The following is a 15963-nucleotide window of genomic DNA, read 5'->3' as shown; positions in this document are numbered from 1 at the left end:
TAAGAAATGTCATAGGGAATGCACAGAAAGTAAGAAAGGTCAGAAGGTGTAGCTAGTTATTTGATGTAGTTACTGGCTAGATGGGGTTTGGAAAGGGAGGCCTGGAAATGGTGTGACAAAAGAGATGCATAATTGGAAAAAAAAATTGTCAGAGGAAGTCTTAGAGATTAGAAGTTGTCAAGTTCCTTTGTATAAAGGAAGAGCTATTCTCACTGGAGCACTTAGGAATTCAAATGGAACCTCAATTCTATAGGGAGTTTAAGACTAGACTTCACTACATGAGACTCTCTTTTTAAAAGTAATATGTGTTTGAGGAGATTATAATCTGAGCTAAAGTAGGAGTTTCATATCCAGTGCATACCTGAGATATGGAAGTAGCTTGACCATCTACTTCCTGGAATCTAGGATTACAGGTGTGTGTAATCACCAACTTTAGTCTTCAAATTATTACAATGGCACACATCTATTTTAATTGAAAGCATATTCTTTTTAGTTTGCTCATTACATGATATATTTATATATGTGTGTGCATATATGTATGTGGGATATGCTCAAAAGTAAGCCCACTTTTCCTTTTCATTTGCATGAAAAGAGTAGTTGACTTTTCGCTTTAGTTATCAACTGTGGTTTGGTTTGGTTTTTATGCTTTTGTTTTAAAACAGGAACATGAGTCAGAAGGTGGAAGAACTCCTTTAATGAAAGCTGCAAGAGCGGGTCATGTTTGCACAGTCCAGTTCTTAATTAGCAAAGGTAAGCTAATGTAGAGGGATTCTGTGTGAAGTATCTTCCTATATGTATGCTCAGGCAGATTGACATTGGAAGGCTAAAGAACATCTTGTGGTTGTTACATCTCAATGGAGAAGGATGCTCTTCACATTAGTAATAAACTTCTCATCATATATAATAGTTGTGAACTACTATAATACCAAATAGCCCCTCTTTTTGGAGAAAGGGTTTTGGAAGCACATGTAGCTTTTGCTGTCCTTGAACTCACTCTCTATAGACTAGCCCTTGAACTCTCTGAGGAAAAAGCTTACCTGCTCTTTCCTCTTAATACAGAAAGATGAGAGAAAAGCATTGCTTGGTCTTTTTATTCCTTGTGAGTTTTTTAATGTATTTAGACCATAGAATACTGTGTTTGTCTTTTTTTTTTTTTTTTTTTTTTGGTTTTTCGAGACAGAGTTTCTCTGTATAGCCCTGGCTGTCCTCACTTTGTAGACCAGGCTGGCCTCGAACTCATAGTCCTCAGACTGTAAAATAAGTCAGTGGATATCAGCAAGGAAAGGTATTTCTGCTTAGTCAGATGACCTGAGTTTGATGCTTGGAACCCACAAGCAAGAAAGAGAAAATCAACTTCTATGAGCTGTCCTGCTTCCACACGCATACCGTGCCACATATACACCCCGATATATTTGCTTGCAAGCATAAACACTAAGTAATCTAACATCTTACCATTGGTGCTGAATGATCGCATCAGTGGTTAAGAGCACTTGTAGCTCAGTTTCCAGCACCCACATGAAGTAGCTCACAACTTCCTGTAACTATAGCTCCAGTGGGTACCAATGTCCCCTGGAAGCACATGGGGGAGGCACATAATCACACCTAGGCACACGCATATACATGTAATTCTACTAATGTGTTCTCCCCTACTCTGCCCCCGTTTTTTTTTTTAGGAGCAAATGTGAATCGAACCACAGCTAATAATGATCATACTGTACTGTCCCTGGCTTGTGCAGGAGGTCATTTGGCAGTGGTAGAACTACTTTTGGCTCATGGAGCAGACCCTACTCACCGTTTAAAAGTAGGTAACTCAAGTACTTAAGGCAGCATCATGAATACTTCTTCATCTTGAACATCATAAAATGATCATATATAAATACATACCTGTAATGACATTCTGAGTATTAAGTTACCTGATGTTAATACAAAAAGAAGTGTTGTGTCTTAGCTATTTAAGTTAAGTGTATCTGAGACCTAACTGCTTTCTTGTGTGCTTATTTCACTTCTATATTCATTCTTCTAGGATGGCTCAACCATGTTGATAGAAGCAGCAAAGGGTGGCCATACGAGTGTTGTTTGCTATCTTTTAGACTATCCCAATAATCTACTTGCAGCCCCTCCACCAGACGTCACTCAGCTAACTCCCCCATCCCACGATTTAAATAGGGTAAGATTCAAAACTAAAGGACCGCACATTTCCTTTAGCATTTAAATAATTTTCATTTAAACTTTTATTTTTTGTAATGTCATTTGTATAATTATGTCAAGGCGAATGTACATCTAGTAGAACAATTTTTTTTTGGATTGGTAGAATTATGTTTTCCTTTTTAAATTATGATCGGGAATAACAGTTCAATTCATAGTCACTTTTTAAAAATCAAAGAATAAGGAAAGTAATTTGTAAATATGTCTGAAATGGATATTACATATTCTTAACAGTTCTGCAGTTTATTAGTATGAGAATAGACTGAACACTAAAGAGGGACTATCACCCTTTTTCCTTAGGCACCTCGAGTACCAGTTCAAGCACTGCCCATGGTTGTCCCACCTCAGGAGCCTGACAAACCACCTGCCAACGTTGCTGCTACTCTTCCCGTTAGGAGTAAAGGTCAGTTATACTTCTAAAGATTGTTTCCTACATGTTCAGGTGAAAATAAAAGAATAACCAGCCCTTACTCTTCAAGAGCAATGCAGTTACTAAGTTGGAATCAGTAATGTTTTTCAGGTGAAAGTAAGAAAACAAAAACTAGCCCTTAAAAATTATTTTCACCAACGAGGAAGTTTCTTAAGTTGGTATCATTAATGTCTTTTTGTTTGTTGTTTGTTTTAAACCAATGAGAAAAAACAAGTTTCTGGGAGGGAAAATAGGTGCTAAGAGAAACTCAGAAGAGATTCAGTTGGCTCTTTTTGATGGAATTCTGACTACTAACTAAACCTAACTCTTTATAGTGGCATGAGGCAATAAAGACTAAGAAGTTGGATCAAATATTAAAATTCAATGTAAAAACTGGTTTAACATAGATTTATATCTTAGATACTTTTTCCTCAGCCTAATATTCAAAGATATGTAAGATGTAATACATTCATTATATCTTAAAATACCAAGGTCCATTTTTTTTGACTTGTATATGTCATACCATGCCTGTTCTTAAGTATATCCCCAATTACCAGTTTAAGTCAGTTTTTCCTTTGAAAAGTTTTACATGAAGAAATTGTGATTTTTTTTTTTAATTTTAATTTTTATTTTTTTATTTTTTTGCATCTTGGTTTTGGCTACCTGTGTTCTTTTACCAACAAGTATGCTATGTATTTCCAGCAGCTCTTTTCGGTCACTACAAGCAGCCTATTGTCTTGGCATTCTTTTCGGTTGGTTCTAAACCTGTTAGCCAGACCAGTCTGTTTTCCTGGCTGTCAGACTGTAACAGAGGATGGTGTAGTCTAGTATCTTTTCTTCCAGGGACACTAAATCCCAGTTCTCTATTGGCTAGGCAGCTGTGTGAATATGCGAGTTTCTATCTCTTTCCTTTGTTAGTCTTATAGATAGTAGGTCCCAATGAAGACATATATTTTAGTTGGATTTTAATTTCTTGGTACATCTCAGTGGTTTGGGTTCTCTCTGTGTGTATGTGTGTGTGTTTATAAAAGGCACAGATGTTTATTAAGTGTGGAAAATCATTTTTCTGATCTTATGATGAGTTTTTACATTCTGACCATATGAAATACTACACGTAGCCTTAGACTTGACGTAAACTGCACCACTTAGGTGTCACAGCTTACATCCCTCTAGTGTCTTAATTTTAGCCTTGTGGTATTTATAAAATTCTGAACTTTACTTCCAGATGTTACTCTATGCACATAAAATACATACATTCTATATTTATGATAGAGAAGGTGGACTTGTGTTTAACTACTTAAAAGTACATTTCACCTTCATGGATATGATAGCTTGGTGCATAACTGTTGGCACTAACCCTCCCAACAGTAACTCTGTAATGAGGATGCCATTCACGTGCACTTCTGAGGGGGTTTCTTTTTCACACAGCTGCTTCTAAACAAAAGTCCAACAGCCATTTGCCAGCAAACAGCCAGGATGTACAGGGTTACATCACCAATCAGTCTCCAGAGAGCATTGTAGAAGAGGCTCAGGGAAAGTTAACAGAACTGGAACAGAGGATAAAAGAAGCCATAGAAAAAAATGCACAGCTGCAGTCCTTGGAGCTGGCTCATGCTGACCAACTCACCAAGGAGAAGATCGAGGAGCTGAACAAAACGAGGGAGGAACAGATTCAGAAGAAACAAAAGATTCTGGAGGAACTGCAGAAAGTAGAGCGAGAGCTACAACTGAAAACCCAGCAGCAGCTTAAAAAACAGTATCTAGAAGTTAAAGCTCAACGAATTCAGCTTCAGCAGCAGCAGCAGCAGTCTTGCCAGCATCTGGGACTACTTACTTCTGTTGGGGTTGGAGAGCAGCTTTCCGAGGGAGACTATGCACGGTTACAGCAAGTGGATCCTGTTTTGCTTAAAGATGAACCCCAGCAGACTGCTGCTCAGATGGGTTTTGCACCAATCCAGCCTCTGGCGATGCCTCAAGCTTTGCCTCTGGCAACGGGTCCCTTGCCTCCAGGGTCCATCGCAAATCTTACAGAACTTCAAGGAGTGATAGTTGGACAGCCAGTACTGGGCCAAGCACAGTTGGCAGGGCTGGGGCAAGGAATTCTCACTGAAACACAACAAGGGTTAATGGTAGCCAGCCCTGCTCAGACCCTCAATGACACGCTGGATGACATCATGGCAGGTGGGTTTATATTGTTATGAGCAGGTATCAAATATGATTTGCTTAAGGCGAGTAAGAGTGTGCCAGCATTTTTTTTTCTTTTTCTTTTTTTCGTTTTTTTCCCCCCCTTTTTTTTTAAAAAAACAAAAAACAAAAAAATTGCTCAATACTCAACTTGAGAAGTATTTTTTGGACTCTTGACTCATTATGTCTTTAGAAAAACTACATTAAATAGTTCTCAGATGGCTACAGGTCAAATTAAAGATTAGCTTATACACTGTAAATGAATGAATCTGTCGTGGCTGGGAATCTGTTTTTCAGTAGTGGGTTGAATCTTGGTTTTTACTTTTGGTTTTGTTTTTCCACTTTAAGTTCAGAACATGGGTTGGGTTTTGGCATTTTTGCTTCTGTATTCATACCAATAAAAGGGAAATTGATAAAAATCGAGGTACACAGGTAGTAGGGCATATTAGGAAGTCTACTTGTGATTGAACAAAAACCCAAAACTTTTATACTAATGTACCAAGCTTCATGGTGGCTATTTAAAGACAAGCAAACAACAATCAAAACAGACACTTTGACAACATAAATAAAGTATCAACCAAGTAGAGTCTGATTTTACTGTATGTCAGTAATTTTTATCCCCTGTGAATGTTAATGTATAGTCTGTTTCTGACTGTATTATGGGAAGGTATTTTCCCCATGGTAAATGACATGTTTTTAAATGTGTAGCCAGTAAGATTTTATTCTATTTTAACAAGGACTGCAATTTAAGAAGAGTGTTAATATTGCTTATTTTGGACTAATTTTGTAAATTGTTTAACAGAGTAGAATAAGATTTCATAAGGTTATAGGTTATAAGCATGCTAATTGAAATAATTTTTCTTTAGGAAGAAAACTTGATAAGGAAGGGAGGAATAAATAGTAAATAGTTGTTGAATTTTGATATGTTTCTTCTGCTATCTTCCCATTTTTAACATTTATTTGTTTTTACTTGGGTTGTTTAGTATTTCTACTTTGAAAACTCTGAGAAACATTTATTATGATGGAGTCATTATTGTAAGGTTCCTTTCTTGAAAGAAAATATGCTGTGGAGTGTTTAGATGTTTAGATTGAGATAACATTAAGAAACTGAGAAAAACAAGTAATGAAGGTTATACATTTCAAAAACTGTTATAGTTTCCCAATCCTTTTATTTTTAATTTTCTTAGCAATATGTAATATGAAAATCTCTGTTAGAGGCTGGAGAGATGGCTCAGTGTTTAAGAGCACTGACTGCTCTTCCAGAGGTCCTGAGTTCAAATCCATATGATAGCTCACAACCATTCGTAATGAAATCTGACGCCCTCTTCTGGTGTGTCTGAAGACAGCTACAGCGTACTTAGATACTATAATAAATTTTAAAAAAAAAGAAAAAAAGAAAACCTGTTAATCTTAAGAGTAAAACTACACCAGTAAGATTGCTAGTAGTGACTTATAATAAGAATTGTAACAATCTTCATATTCATCAGTATAAGATTTTCCAAAACTTAAAGCCCTGTTAATAATCTCTAACTAGTTATGATTAGATATCTAATAAACTTTAAAGACATTGAATGACAGTGCATAGTAGCATAAATCTAAAATTAATACTATGTCCATTAAGTTAGATTGTAATTTCTTATTATCTCAGGTTACCAAAGGGTTTTAGAGTTAAGTGTTATTTATTGATGAAATGAAGACTTGGTCGTTCTGTACCAATGACTGTTGGAAATTTGTTTTTAATGTGCTATCAGAGTTTACCTGATGTACATGGGCTGATGTAAAAATTTTTAATTCTGATAGTCATCAGATGTTTGTAAAGCAGCATTTTCTATTGATTCATTTATTCCCAAAATTTCTGTCTGTGTGTTCAAGATTTTTCCTTTATAAAAGTTGTTTTTGGTTTCGTTTTGTTTTTTTTTTTTTACTTGAATGAAAATTAGATTTTAGGGTTATGACAAATTTGCTATTTTCTAAAAAGGTTACTGTTGTATTATGCTCTTCTGTGTGGGTAAAGAGAAGTGCCTAGCAGAGAAAGAACAGAATTAATCTTACTGTCTGCCTGCAGATCATTCCTACCTAGTATCTCATTCATATTCACATGCTGTGCACATACATGTGTGCACTCTTACACACCCCTTTTCTGTATTCTGATTGTTTGAACAACTTCTGATCATATTTGTCCTTTGAGTTGACTAAGGATCCTTTTCACCTCTTATGTTGGGCTTCGTGTGTAATGCAGCCTCAATTGAGCTTCTTCCCTCAGCACTGTCCCCTAATTCCTTAGGTCTCAATTTTTAGGTTTCTCCTAGGACTCTCTCCTTTCTTCCCGGAACTTAGCTGGCTAAGTCTTTAACCTGCCTTATTTCCCATACTCACCAAAGCAGAACTGGGTACTTGTTTAACTTCCCCTAAAACATGCTTTTGTTTTGTCTATATACTTTTCCAATCCCGCTTTTAACTTTTCAAGCATGTGGTTTTTGTTCTCTAATTTGAATTTTAAAATGTAAAGAAAAAAAATGGGGAAAAAAAAACAACTTAATACTAGAATTCCTTTAGCTCTGTAGATGTGTAAAACTTTTTCTTTTTATCTATGTAGTAGTACATGGTGGAATGGTGAGCACGTACTTACTCACTCTTGATAAAGCAGTTTGAGAGGTACTCCAAAGGAAATGAGGGGTTTTTTCTTCAAAACTTCAGATGAGATGAAAAGAATTAATTTGAAACATTAAAAGTAGTTTTTTAATGTTCTTTAAAATACATTATTCCAGTTGGAATGTGGATTAATTTGCTAATTTTTTGATCCATTTAAAGATCATAGAATGAAAAGTTTGTGAGGGCTAAGGATATAGCTCGGTTGGTAGAGAGCTTGTATAGCATCCATATATACCCTGGGTTTGATCCCCAGGACTCAGTAACACCAGCTGTAGTGGAACAGTTTTACAATCCTGGTACAGAGGAGGTGGAGACATTCAGGGTCATTTTTAGCCATTTCTTTTTTTGAAAACCTGTCCAAAAGAAAAATGTAATCTCTCTTAAGAGCTGTAGATTTTATATGATTTTGAAATTCATATATAGGATAAAAAATTTCAATGAAATTATTTGATCCTTAAGTCTGTGTGGTGGCTTATGCCTGTAATACCAGCAATCTTGAGGTAGATTTAGGTCAGAATTGCAAGAGTGACAATAAATAATAAATAAGCCAATACTGAACAGTTTCAGAGTCGTTAGATAATCAGTAGTACATGCCCCTTTCTCTTGGTCTGCTTCCTTAATGATTAAAGTGTTATGTTTGGTTTTTTGTTCTTTGTTTTTCTTTGACCTTTAAGTGGACTAAAAATGTACAGTCATAGAGTGTGTGTTACTATAATGTACGGTGTATGTTTGTGCCTGACCTAAGGATTTTGTGTAAAGTAGATTTCTTAATGGATAGTCATGTTTATAACTGTTGGAAGATCAATTTCAGTATTATTCGTGGCAATATAAGTTCTTTTTGCCTGGTTTCAGATTCAGCTGTGAAACAGCTGAATTGTTTTCTGTCTGTAGCTGACAATACTTGGGAAACATACATCTACACTCTATTCAGAGATTACTGTCCAAACTTAATACTAATGCAGCAGCATTCTTACTGTGGGTGAAGAGAAGATGTTCTCACATTGACTTCAGAATTGAGTTATCTGGAGAATAAAATCCCTTAGTCCAACTTCCAGTCTATCCTATGCTTCTTTAGCATTTTCCACCTCAAGTACAGACCTAACTAGCCATTATTTGAATCATATAGTGGGTGAAATAAGATCATACCAGATTTCCTACATAGAAACATCAGGGTCCATACTGGGAGGATGATTGTGTAAAATATATTTATTTCTAGCCTAATCTTAATTTTGTTCTGTCAGTGTGATTGTCCGATTGAATGTAAGACACTTTATTCCTCTCAGAATAATTCTTAATGTAAGAAAATCTATATCTGTGTGAGAATCAAACTTTTTATAGTTGAGAAAACTGTCACACCAGGGTTTCAAAGTTACTATTGCCCTGTAGTAGTTAGTATATTTTGTGTTTCGGGTAGTTTAACTTTGAGGATCTTCCATCCCAAAAATGGAAGATCCTCAAAGTTATTTGCTTTTATTTGCTCCAAAATATAAGGTGTGAAGTTGGCACTTTAAAAAAAAAAAAAAAAAAAAAAAAACCACCCTTCCCCTTTCATTCTATCATTTATTCCTTATGTAATTTTAGTACATAAAGCTTTTGTTTTCAGGATTATTTTGATTGGAATATTTTTTTGGTTACTTTCATTAAAAGAGAATTTGTCTTTCAGGTGGATTTTATGGGAAATGTATTAATCAATATACATTCTAATTTGGGGCTCTCCTCCAATCAAAAATCATCAGAGAATTAGTTATTAATATTATAATAGCATTTTAGAGACATTTTGTTGCAAACACTCTTTAATACTTTAAAATATCTCTTGCTAACAGTGTTTCCTCCTTATTAAGTGCAGTTATTTTGTTCAACAGCAGTCAGTGGAAGAGCATCTGCAATGTCAAACACTCCTACCCACAGTATCGCTGCTTCTGTTTCCCAGCCTCAGACTCCAACTCCAAGCCCCATCATCTCTCCTTCAGCCATGCTACCTATCTACCCTGCCATTGATATTGATGCACAGGTAAGCTCTGCATTTAGGAAAGATGGTTTTCCTGGAATCACACTGCTTTTAGTGATGTTACACATCTAAGATTGTGTTGTCAGAGACTCTAGATAAAATTAAAAATTAAAACCTACCTTTTAAACCTATCAAGCCAGACAGGCATAGTGGCTCACACCTAATTTTGCATTTAGAAGGATAAATTAGTATTACATGAGTGCCATGTTCTAGCTGAGTTAAAACTTTAGGATTGTTTGTTTGTTTTTCTTTTCTTTTCTTTTTTTTGAGACAGGGTTTCTCTGTGTAGCCCTGGCTGTCCTGGAACTCAACTCTGTAGACCAGGCTGGCCTCGAACTCAGAAATCCACCTGCCTCTGCCTCCCAAGTGCTGGGATTAAAGATGTGCGCCACCACTGCCCAGCTAAAACTTTAGTTTTTAAAAGACTAGAATATAAAAGGAGTATAAAAGCAAGATTAAAGTGAAACCAGAGCTGTGACCCCAGCCTTTGGGGAGTTGGGTAGAGAGGATCAGTAGTTCAAGGTCATCCTTAGTTGTGTAATGGTTGAAGCTGGTCTGGGTTGCATCATCACACCCTGTCTCAATAGAGCAAACGTTAGGATTGTTGTATGTCTCCTTAAATAGGCAATGGGTTGTTTATAAAAGAAAAGCCTGGGGCGGAGACTCTATCCGTGGAGGAGCACTGAAAGGCCTGGGTTTAGTTTCTAGCTTCAACCAAAGGCGATTCTGTAACTTAATCAACTTCATGTTTTTGTACTTAATATAGTCTTAGTAACTTTTTCCCCTTGAGACGGGGTATCTGTATAGCCTAGGCTGGGCTCCCAGCAATCTTCTTTAAGCCTCCTGAGTGTTAGGATTAGGCATGAATAACCACACCTGGCTTTATATTGTATTTTAAAATTATTATGGAATTACATATTGTTTATGAGGAAGTATATAGTAAATTTATGCAATTTAAACTAATAGCAAATTCTATTGAGGGAATAGAAACACTTTCTTTGGATTAAGAATATGTATGAAGTGGAAAAAAAAGATACTGTTACAGTTTAGAAAGGGTGAGCTCTATTAAATAAGCTGTTGCATTAAAAAAAATTAGTTGCTTCCCAGCATTAAGGAGATGGAGGCGTGGTTTTCTAGATGAGTTTGTGGCCAGTTAGGGCTGCATAATAAGACCCTGTAAGAATAAAGATAAATAAGATTAGTTGACTGTCGATGGCAAGACTTCTTAGTGGTTAAAGATGCTTTTCATCAAGTCTAATAGCCTCTGTTTGATTACTATAAAGTGTAGGAGAATAAACCCACCTACCACTTTTCTTGTGATCTACATTTGTACTATGCCATGTGTTCTCACACACGCACACACATACACACATAGGTAGGTAGTTAGATAAGTAGATAGACACATACATACATACAAGATAAGTAGATAGACACATACATACATACATACTTTACATTACATTACATTATATATTTGTAAGTTCAGCATGATGTCTCGGGGCAAGATGGGATTGACAAATTTGCTTGTTTATATCTTGACAAGGGTCAAAAGATGGCAGGTATGGTGCTACAAGCCTATAATCTCAGTGCTTGAGAGATAGAGGCAGGAAGAACAAAGAGTTCCTTTTCAGCTACAGAGTAATTCTAAGGATGTCCTGGACTACAGAAGACCTTTGTCTCACAACAAATCAATGAAGTAAAATTAAATTAAAACTTAGAAAGAAAAGATGAAAAGATTAAGAAGTGTGTTAGGAGAGACTATTAAAAAAGGTAAAGTTATGGGGCTGGAGAGATGGCTCATTGGTCAAAATCACTGACTGCTCTTCCAGAGGACTCCAGTTCAATTCTCAGCACATGCATGGCAGCTCACAACTGTCTGTAACTCCAGTTTCAGAGAACCTGGTACCCTCACACACATGCAGGCCACAAAAAACAAAAAACAACCAAAAAAAAAAAAAAAGAAAGAAAAAAGGTAAAATGATAATAAGGAAATGTTGGATTTTGGTGAATATCTGGGGTGAAGAAGTATATGCTGACTTAAACCAGCTTTTAATAAATTTGAATTTCGAGGAATGTGTGTGGCATATCCATTAAAACCATGTATTTCAGAGCTATAGCAGTTCCTTTTTATGTATGGGTTTGTTTGTTTATTCTTAGACAGGATCTTACTGTATAGACCAGGCTAGCCTGAAACTCAGAAACGCCTGTCTTTGCCCTCCTAAGTGCTAGGATTAAAGGTGTATATTACTACCAGGCTCACACCTGCTGTGTTTTAATTTTCTGTTTATTTTGTTCGATGTGTGGGTATTTGAGCAGCATGTTCTTGTCTTCCACAAGCATGCTCTGTCTCTATGGAAGCCACAAGAGTCTGTGTCAGAGTTTTCTGACACAGCTAGCCATGAGCTGCCTGTGGGTGCTGGGAAATGAGTGTAGGTCTCGGCAAGAGCACCAGGTACACTGGCTCACTGATCCCGCTCTCTAGGCTGTAATGTTGCAGGAGGATAAAGAAATCCTGCACTCCTCAGACCACACCACTTACTTTACTATCTGGAATAGAAGCTAAGCATTTGGGTTGGTCATTTTGGCAAAGGAGGAAAAAGCTAGGAGCCTGACTTTAAAACTACAAAAACAATGTGCATTTATATTTATTATTGATCAAATAGTAGAATTCAGTAAAACTTGGAATTGAATATGCATTATTTCCCTTGTCCTTTTGATTTTGAGACTATTGCATTTGACACAGAAGTGTACTGATTTTTAGGGGACCAGGAAACTGTCTAGGAGCCCTTAGTACAAAGTTAAGTTCTTGTTTTCCAAACATTTAAAAATGAAATGAGCCTAAAACTGTGTGCCCAAGCACAATGTGACTTTCCTGAGTGTTAAGTTATTAATGATAAAAGCAACAGCTATGTAAATTAATGGAGGATTTACATAAATTAAAATGTACTTTTGTGGGTCTGGTGAGATGGCTCAGTGGGTAAGAGCACCCAACTGCTCTTCCGAAGGTCCAGAGTTCAAATCCCAGCAACCACATGGTGGCTCACAACCATCCACAACGAGATCTGGCGCCCTCTTCTGGAGTGTCTGAAGACAGCTACAGTGTACTTATATATAATAAATAAATCTTTAAAAAAAATGTACTTTTGTTTATATATAAAGATTTGACTGACAGTTGCAAGGCAGTGGCACACACCTTTAGTCCAAGCACTCACAGATCTCTTGAGTCCAAGGTCAACTAGATTCCAGGACAGCCAAGGCTAAAACAAAAAACCCTCTCTCGAAAACAAAAAGTGATCTGACAATGGATCCTTAAAATACTCATGTTTGGGAACTTGAGCTCATCAGTTAGGATTGCCTGTTGCTCTTAAGTGTTTGTTTTCCAGCATCTACATGGCAGTTCACACCCATCCTTATCTCAAGTTCCTGGTTCTCCAGTGCGTTCTTCAGGCCTCTGAAGGCACCAGGCAGTCATGTGGCACACATAGATGTAGGCGAAACACACATAGAATATGTGAATCTGAAATAAATGAGTAAATAAATAAATAGTTTTGTAAATCCCTGTCTGGTTTCTACATTGAGCCTTTTAAAAACGTGTTGCATTTTTGCCTAACATGACTTAAGTTTGCTATTTGTGCTTATCTAGATATAGAAAAATCTTTGCACATTAGAAAACAGAACAGGGGGCTGGAGAGATGGCTCAGCGGTTAAGAGCACTGACTGCTCTTCCAGAGGTCCTGAGTTCAATTCCCAGCAACTACGTGGTGGCTCACAACCATCTGTAATGGATCTGATGCCCATCTTCTGGTACTCACATATATAAATAAAATAAATACATCTTAAAAAGAAAGAAAACAGAACAGATAAAATGATAATCATTACACTTCTTCCTGATTTAGTTACTGAAATTGATTTAGAAATTTTGCTTCTGTGTCAAGGAGGTACATCAATATAAAAGTTAAATTTATTTTTTAAAAAAATATAATCTCTAAAAATACTTAGTACTAGAATAAAAATCCCATCAACTCTAATGTTAATAGTTAATTTGTATGACCAAAATGTGCTGGAACACACAAATGATGTACTGAGAGTAGACTACCAGACTGAAGAGCTACTGTGAGAGATTAAACACTCTCAAATGGGATAGAATGTCCAGGTTTCTTTTAACTAGTGTTCTTCAGAGGTAGTCAGAGGTAGAGTTCCTGACCTTGATTTCTAGCACAAACTGGGCAAAAGGCTTTATGAAGCTGTAAATAAAATTTGGAGATTAAACTGCAGTACTCCCGAATTATTTCTTGTTTCTATGAAATCTGATTGACTCTTGTAGACATGGATTTAAAAGAAAGGACTAGCAGTTTTGCTCACGGTTTGTGAACGCTTCTATTAGCCTCTTTGTTGTCTGTCATTTGTACATTATGTATGTCTGAATATCTTGCCTTTATTTTTAAACTGCTATGGACTTTTCTCAAGTTAGAAGTAATATGAGAAGAAATAATTTTAAAAATGTATCCGTTATTTCCATCTATTTACTATCTCTTCAAAGGTGTAGGTGTGGGCTAGGACTATGGCCTAGGTGGTAGAGTACTGCCTAGCACGCAAAGAATCCTGGGTTTCACACCCTAGCACCATATTAATAAACCTGTTATGATGATCTATACCTCAAATTCCAGCACACAGGTTGAATCAGGAAAATCAAAAGTTCAGTGTCATCCATTAGTACAGAGCATGTTTGAGGTTACATCAACTATGAAGTTTAACTTGGCTTAACATCAAGACTTAAATTATAGCTGGATGTAAATTATAGTGGGGCACAACAGCACATGCCTGTGATCCTTAGACTTTGAAGGTTGGGGATTATCTCAAGTTGTAGGCAAGTCTAGAGTTCAGAATGTTATGGACACAGTGTTCCTCCCCCAATTCCTAAAGAGATAAAACACGGCTGTAAAGTGTATGGCATTGTCTTTTACTTCAGTTGGCTACGTCTTAGGTAGATTGTTTTTGTTCTGTTACTCTGCATTTTGTAATCTAAAGAAGAGTTTCACTAGAGTGATCGCAATACCTGAGGAGGCAAGGGGGACGTTTACTGTGCATTAAAGTCTTCTACTGTGTTCCGGGAAGTCTGAGGCAGAGGGATTGGGAGTTGGAGGCTAACTATCCTGGTATGTATTAACAAGACTCTGTCTCAACAACAATAACAACAAAAAAAAGTTTAATTTAAAATTGTGGCTTGTATTAGTTGGAGAGACTCTGGGCTTCGCACTTGGTGTTTTTGCAGAATATCACCCATGTGGCAGCTCATACCTGCCTCTAACTCAGGTTCTGGGAGAACTCATACCCTTTCTTAGCCTCTTCAGCACACAAGGCAGAGAGGTCCTGAGGGCAGCCTACATTCATTCTGTTCCTGCTTCATAAGAATTGTGCTTAGAAAAGCAGTTCATTAAAATTAGGTTTAAATTTGGTGATTTTTCTCATCTATTTGGTACCTTAAAATGTTAGTTTAGTTAAACTTGCACATGAGTTAGCTGTATCAGAAGATGAAATATTTGAAATTGTGAAGGTTTTCTTTTTTCAGGTATTTAAAAGTACTTAGGTCTTTTGGTCCTTCCTGGTTTTAAATGTAATTATTTAGAAATAATAGGTTTGCTTCCTATACTAGATTTTTTAAAAAATTTGTATAATAATTAGCTTATTGAAGGTTTTGATTTTCCTACAATACTCTCATGTTTTGTACTCCTTTGAATTAAGTCATATGTATGGTTGTATCACCTAGTCATGAAAACAGTGAAGGTGCTTGTCTGTTTTATTCATTGTTTTTGAGAGTTTCTCACTGTATATCATTGGCTGTCCTAGAACTCATTATATAGATCAGGCTGGCCTCCAACTCAAACATTCACCAACCAATGCCCATCCCAAATCTCTGAGAGCTGCTACCATGCCTGGTTTTTAATACATGCACACACATACAAACACACAACGTTATTTTTCTTTCCTTTCCTTTTTCTTTCTTTCTTCATTTTTTTTTTTTTCTTTTCCCTATGTTTGAGATTTTACCTTAGGTACTTGAAATAATGCAGTACCTGTTTGGCCAGTGTATAGTTTGAAGTCCGTAAGGGATCCTGACCTCTCAGGCACGCTTTCTTTCTTTCTTTGCACTGTAAATCATTGTTAATATTCCAGTTTGTATTAATGGATTATAAAAGCAAGATGATATCAATTTGAAATTGTACAGTTTGTGGGATAGAAGCAGTCTTCAGAACTTTACAGTTCTTGTGTCATCTTCAAATCTTAGTTCCTTTAAGTTATTAATGAAAGAAATAAAATGGAGTGGGCCTCCTTCTCCTTTTAACTAACTTCAATTCCCTAAAAAATTTGACAACTCTCCTTAATCAGCTTTAAATTTTTATTTTTTTTATTTTTCAAAATAAATAGTTCTAGGTGGCTTTTTTTTTTAAATAGCTTTTACTTAAATTACTCTGTATAGTCATTGACAAGATCCTGGGGAATCCTC

At 36.3% G+C, this 15963-nt stretch overlaps 1 protein-coding gene across 4 annotated transcripts in view; it reads left to right on the top strand.

Annotated features, from left to right (window-relative positions):
• The window catches only part of Ankrd17 (ankyrin repeat domain 17), a 144197-nt gene that overhangs the window by 76510 nt on the left and 51724 nt on the right, over positions 1-15963 (top strand). Inside the window, exons 11-16 of one of the 4 annotated variants that reach the window (XM_085836844.1) lie at positions 663-750; positions 1674-1801; positions 2024-2167; positions 2506-2608; positions 4043-4795; positions 9316-9461. In XM_085836844.1, coding sequence (XP_085692970.1) covers positions 663-750; positions 1674-1801; positions 2024-2167; positions 2506-2608; positions 4043-4795; positions 9316-9461 — 1362 coding nt within the window. Of the gene's footprint in view, positions 1-662; positions 751-1673; positions 1802-2023; positions 2168-2505; positions 2609-4042; positions 4796-9312; positions 9462-15963 lie in introns of all 4 variants that reach the window. The other 3 variants (XM_085836843.1, XM_085836846.1, XM_085836845.1) reach the window with 3 other exon arrangements.

Source organism: Mus caroli, unplaced genomic scaffold (assembly GCF_978045245.1).
Source record: "Mus caroli unplaced genomic scaffold, Mus_caroli_1 scaffold_4, whole genome shotgun sequence".
In the NCBI taxonomy this organism is placed as follows: domain Eukaryota; kingdom Metazoa; phylum Chordata; class Mammalia; order Rodentia; family Muridae; genus Mus; species Mus caroli.
This window is presented reverse-complemented; position numbering and strand designations above follow the sequence as displayed.